A 6,321-nucleotide genomic window follows, 5' to 3' on the forward strand; every position below is an offset into this window, starting at 1 on the left:
CAAACATTCGAAATCGTCTTTCAAAATTGTATCTTTTCTCCATCCGGTCTTCATTGTTTATCACTAGGGGATTGATACGAATAGTTTTTAGAATACCTAGATGACCCGTTAAATCACCCTCAAAGAGCCTTAATGATCTTTTGATCCGTAAGACACTCTTTTCGGCTTCTAATTGTATGAATTGATGCAGTGGAAGCATAAACAGTAGAGCTTCCAATGCCTTGGTGGGTGTGCTTCTCATTGCACCCGTTATTGAGAGAGTGGCTAGCCGTTGAAGTTTTTCCAATTGTTCTTAATGTAATGGCTCCTCAGGCGTCGTACACAAATTAAGTGACGCTAAAATCCATATTTTAGACCCCCTCTCCCGTATGTAACGATAAGTATCGCCCATCCCCCCACCCTAAAATTACGTAACGCTAAACCCCCCAAAAAAATGATTTTGAAGGAAAACCACAGTTATGTAACTGTTTCAACTAAAGTTCATTTTCAATATAGCGTTTAAACAATCGCCGTTTCCATGCCTATTTATTGCAGTCTCACTATCTTTCCACAGTGCAATTTATATTGATCAGCCACATATTTTTCAAGTCAACTAAACCTAAAGCAAACGCCGATTGTCGGTTCTAAATTCCTTATAACCGCTGCCGCCAAAGTAATGGCTTCAGTTTAAACGTGGAAGTTAGTTATAATTGCCATCGTTCCGAAATATTGTTAACAACATGAGATCCAGATGCTAATTTTCGAATTTGAATAATTATGAATCGTCGATTCTTTTAATTTGCTTCAATTGTGTACGCTGCGGAAGAGCAACAAGCAACAGGTAGGTATATTAAAATAGTTTAATCATTGAATATGATTACAACAAAGCGATCCCGAGGGTTTTTACAACATGCTTCATTATGAATCAAACTTGTAGCGGAGTAAACTACGATTGGTGACATAGCGGGCCGAGGGAAGGGGGCGGATAACTGACGGTAATACAATGTAATTACACCTGGAGATTCTCATCTCAGATAGAGGTATCGATGTTCACGCCACCGCTGAGACTAGAGCTGTCCGCATAATTATCCACGGAATGTCGTTTATGCTTCTCCTTCCCTATGGCTAAGCCGACTAGCTCACAGCTACCGGACCAGATACAGAACGGTTTCCCGGCAATTATAACAACAAGCGAGAATAGTTTTTGATTACAGAAACAGATGTGGTGAAAGATGAGTGCATGATATCACGTAAGCAGTTATTATGGATTCTCGATTTTGTACCATTATTGGTTACTCGTCGTCTTTTGAAAATAACTATCGGTTTGTTCTACCGACAGCGTATATTGCTTTTTCCTACATGTAAATGAGAAACAGTGGTGGAGATTAAACCACGTTCACATAGTATTTTTTCCTGTTCGATAATTTACTCATGATTATTGTTAATTTTCAAAGGTAGAATAGTAACTAGTTTTGATGATTCTTAACAGGCAAAGTACACTGAGAAAACTAAAACAACTCAATGTTATTGAAGTGAAAAATTTACCGGAATTAAAAATAATGATAGTGTGGTTAAAAGCCCCTTCTCACTCAAGGTAGGCACATTAACTCTTAATGTGCTCAGTAATATATTTTTGTTTTTTGAGGAATTGATTGGTTTTATCAAATTTTCACCAATTGGGCGTAGGAAAGCACGAATTTTTTGAAGGTTAAATTCTGGAAAAGTTGTTTCCTTGAATCTCTGCAACACCCATTCTATTTTTAACATTTTGCCAAGACATGAGTAGCTCTGCTGGGACAATCCAATGCGTCAACCTCTCGGCCAACAATGGAAATATTTGTCTAATCTTTATGCTTTGAAGTTCAAAGCTGTCCGTATCGATAATGTTTTCAAGGCGGTGGGCGACATGGTCAAGTTTCCCACGAATGCTTTTCCCCCTGTTTTCCAATCGATGTACAAACACAACAGGGATTGTTGTCCAGCACAGCATTTCATATTTACATATTTTATCATAATGAATTATGGTTTCACCGTTGAAGATTTGTGACAAGAAAAAAAAATCTAAAGCAAATCGATAGCTTGGTTTGCCACATTATAAAAGGATTCGCTCGGCCATTCGGAATTTACAGTTCGATTGTGGATCGCGTTTCGTAAAGTTACTGTCTAAACTCCTTCGTGGCATTAGAAAAAAAAGTGTTGTACGGTGAACATGTTTCTTCACAGGTTAGTTTTCAACTAGTAGAGTTCACAGTTTATGTAGCTTAGTGTAGATGTTAAGATTAATCAAAAAGCTGGCTGTAAAATTAGGAACCTGAGGAATTTCACGTATTACTCCACTTAATTCAACGCACTAAACTGTTTGTGTGTGTGTGTGTGTGTATGTCTGTAACGCTCTCCAATTTCAGAGATGGTTGAATCGATTTTTACAGTTTTATTGTCAAATGTAAGGCCTAATTATCCCATAGGTTCCTATTGATTTTATTGTGATTGGACTATAAGTTAAACGATGTTCGTTTAATGTGAAAATATTGAAATTTTTTTACCGCAGAGATTTCGATACCGATTTGAACAAAGTTGATTTAAAGAAACCGGATAAGGCGTGTGGCTCGAACATTACGGAAAGAGATGTGATAAAAAACCGTTAAAATAATATTTTTTAGAACATTACGATAATTTGAAAGTTGTAGTACTCTATCCATTGAAATGGGATCCTAAAGCTTCAAGCGGTTTTCTGATTTTTATATATCAGCTGGAGAAGTGCAATTTTCTGAGCAAAACGTGAGTTTTAAAGAATATTTATCGTTTTCCTTCGATTTTTAAATGAAACATAAAAAACTGCTCGAAATGCCTTAAATGACAGTTCTCTCATATACCGTACATGGGTGAAACGTAGGGTTACCATTTAATCGGAGTTAAAAATCAGAACAACTTTTTTCCAGCAAAAATTTGATTAAGCTATTTTTATTTTTTGAGGTATCAATAAATAAAACACATAATGTGAGATTTGCACTTCAAAAAACGCCAAAAGACTTATATTTAAAGTATTTCTCGAACGATTCAATTTTGCAACTTTGATTCATTAGGCGTTAGTAGATACCTAAAAAGTTCAACACTAGTAAACTGCTTGAAATAAACTTAACAATTGTCAAAAAACGTTTAACAGTTTCAATGACTAGACAATATCTCTCGTCAAGATTCAACCTTAGAAAAAATCCATCATTCAGATAAATCAGGACAAATGCTAAAATATGAAAAATAAATCAGGACGCTCCAAATGGGTCTTAAAATCAGGACATGTCCTACTAAATCAGGACGGATGGTATCCCTAGTGAAACGTCATCTAAGACCTTTCGAGCAGTTATTTTATTGTTCATTTAAAAATCGAAGGAAAACGATAGACATTTTTTAAAAATCACGTTTTACTCAGAAAACGCGGCTTTTTCAAACCTATCTATACCTATAAAAATGCAGTCCGGTCTGTCTGTCTGTCTGTCTGTCGGTCTGTCTGTCTGTCTGTCTGTCTGTCTGTCTGTCGGTCTGTCTGTCTGTCGGTCTGTCTGTCTGTCTGTCTGTCTGATCCATATAGGCTCAGAAACTACCGAACCGATCAACGTGAAAATTTGCATGTAGGAGTCTTAGGGGCCGACAAAGGTTCCTATGATGGTTTGAGAACCCTCCCTCTTCTGAAATGGAGGGGTCCCATACAAATGAAACACAAATTTCTGCACATCTCAAAAACTAACCTAGCAAATGGAACCAAATTTGGCATGTGGATGTTTTTAGGAGTAAAAAGTATGTCCATATTGGTTCGACACCCCTCCCTCTTCTGGAAGGGAAGGGTTCCATACAAATGAAACACAAATTTCTGCACATCTCGAGAACTAACCAAGTGAATAGAACCAAATTTGGTAGGTGGATGTTTTTAGGGATAACAAATATATCCATAATAGTTTGACCCACCTCCCTCTTCTACAAGGGAGGGGTCCCATACAAATGAAACACGAATTTCGCACAGCTCGAGAACCAATCAACCAAATACAACCAAATTTGGTATGTGAATGTTTTTAGAGGTAACAAATATGTTCATAATGGTTCAACTCCCATCCCTCTTTTGTGTGGGAGAGGTTCCAAAGAAATAAAACACAAATTTCTGCTTATCTCGAGAACTCACCAACTAAATGGAACCAAATTTGGCATGCGAATGTTTTCAGGGGTAACAAATATATCCATAATGGTTTGACACCCCTCCCTCTTCTATAAGGAAGGGGTCCCATACAAATGAAACTCAAATTTCGCACATCTCGAGAACCAATCAAGCAAATATAACCTTCAGACCTTCAGACAACATGTTGAAATGTAAGATGGCGACTTCCAGTGTCTGGAAAACAGCCGAAAATGACCAAGTACCACCCAATATGAGTGTTTTTTTACCAGATTGACGCTCAGAGGCCAAAAATTGTCTACTAATGCCTTTTCGTTTTGAAATTCAAGATGGCGAGCTCCGGTTTCGGAAAAACAGCGGCAAATGACCAAATACCACCCAATATGGGTATTTCCGGGATTGTTATGATGCACTGAAGCCACAAATCGACCTCAGACAACGTTTTGAATTGTAAGATGGTGACTCCCGGCGCTGGAAAACAGCCAAAAATGACAAAATACCACCCAGTATGAGTGTTTCTTTAACCAGAATGACGCTCAGGGGTCAGAAATTGTCTCCAAATGTCATTTTAAAATCCAAGATGGTGACTTACGGTTTCTGAAAAATAGCCTAAAGTGACCAAATACCACCCAATATGTGTATCACCAGATCCAGAATGATGCATGGAGTTAAAAATTGACCTCAGACACCAGTTTGAATTGTAAAATGGCAACTTCTGGGGAACAGCCGAAAGTAACCGAATACTACTACATATGGATATTTCCGTAATCGAAATGATGTATAGAAGCCAAGCATTGACCCTGGACACCATTTTGAATTCGAAGATGACCACTTTCAGTTTCTGGAAAATATTTCAATATATTTCCGGAATAGGATGAACAAAAGCCAAAAGTCGAGGATGTTGTCATTCCGATAAAACCAATCATTTCAAACGATATAAACAAATCGCAAGGAATCAATGAATTTGAAATTTTTAAAATTATTAAATTAAACACTAAAATAGGCGGGACGAAGTTTGCCGGGTCAGCTAGTGATTTATAAAAGCTGGTATAGCTTTAGAACCCAATTTTGATAGTATATACAGAATACCTGCCAAATACAGCTAAAATTATCAAAATAAAACCTTTCTGTCCGAGCTTATGCATATGAAGATAAATCGTAAACTGTAGAAGTAATATTAAGGTTTGTGCGAATGTGAAGCAGACGAAATGCAACTATTTAAACTCATTTAAATTCAACTTTGTTGCGAAGTCCCAGGTGGTTCCTTTCTGTCTGCGAGGGTACCAAAAAGTTGCTTTACGCTACCAACACATAAAAGCCCACATTTTTTCTTTCTTGTAGAAATCAACTGCTAGAAAAGCTCCTATGCTTCGCGTTGCTTTTCGCCGTGCTGACATCGAGCGTTTCGAACGCGCAAGTCACTTTTTCGCGCGACTGGAACGCTGGCAAGCGGTCACTAGTGGAAGCAACACCGGCCAACGCGGAATGTGCTGCACTCTGGCGAACAATCAACGGACTGTGCATTGCAATCACGGTGGGCGCTGAGCTATATCCCGAGATTGACGTGTTGATCTCGGAATTCATAATTTCTGGTTCTATTATATTTTCAGAAAAACATTCAACACCTTACACTGTGTGAGGCAAGATCACTCCTGAAAAATATACAAAACGATGACGCGTCAATGGAGAACAACAGTGCCAGCAATATTCCATTATTTTCGAGTAATCGACTGTAACTGAACTGAATACGGTTAAGAACACTTTTTGCGCTGAATTATATTTGGTAAATGGTATTGGATGATGTTCACAATAAACATATGCAGAAATACAAAACATCAATTGTATAAATTCTAACAAACTTTTTTTTTATCGTTCTTCCACATTGATTTTCTTAGTTATGAATTGTAATTTGATTAATGCCTAGGTAGCTGACAAGTTTTTTTTTTCCAATAATCTAGAAGAATGCTGAAAATAACATAAGTGAAACATAACTAATAAATTGGATAATGTCTAATTATGTACTATAAATTTTGCTTGCGATGGGTTTTCTGTAAACATTATTGAATCGAGTGTCGGTTTACAGACTACTTAAAACAGCGGTGATAAAGTGCACACTATCACAAATATTCAGTTATATTGTGTCTAAGCTAACCGCTTTTTATTAATATTTTTCCAACAGA

At 37.2% G+C, this 6,321-nt stretch overlaps 1 protein-coding gene across 1 annotated transcript; it reads left to right on the forward strand.

Annotated features, from left to right (window-relative positions):
- The first annotated feature begins 2,099 nt into the window (after positions 1-2,099).
- LOC129730717 (adipokinetic hormone/corazonin-related peptide-like) lies at positions 2,100-5,999 on the forward strand. The gene is made up of 3 exons (XM_055690265.1): positions 2,100-2,202; positions 5,483-5,675; positions 5,752-5,999. Exons 1-3 carry the CDS (start codon positions 2,189-2,191, stop codon positions 5,875-5,877), a joined length of 333 nt encoding a protein of 110 aa, XP_055546240.1. The 5' UTR covers positions 2,100-2,188; the 3' UTR covers positions 5,878-5,999.
- The last annotated feature ends 322 nt before the right edge of the window (positions 6,000-6,321 follow it).

Source organism: Wyeomyia smithii, chromosome 3, assembly GCF_029784165.1.
Source record: "Wyeomyia smithii strain HCP4-BCI-WySm-NY-G18 chromosome 3, ASM2978416v1, whole genome shotgun sequence".
In the NCBI taxonomy this organism is placed as follows: Eukaryota; Metazoa; Arthropoda; class Insecta; order Diptera; family Culicidae; genus Wyeomyia; species Wyeomyia smithii.

Excerpts from the sequence above, each read along its gene's own strand:
- LOC129730717 (XM_055690265.1), top strand. Across the intron at positions 5,676-5,751 it reads GACTGTGCATTGCAATCACG|AAAAACATTCAACACCTTAC; the intron begins GTGGGCGCTGAG and ends TTATATTTTCAG.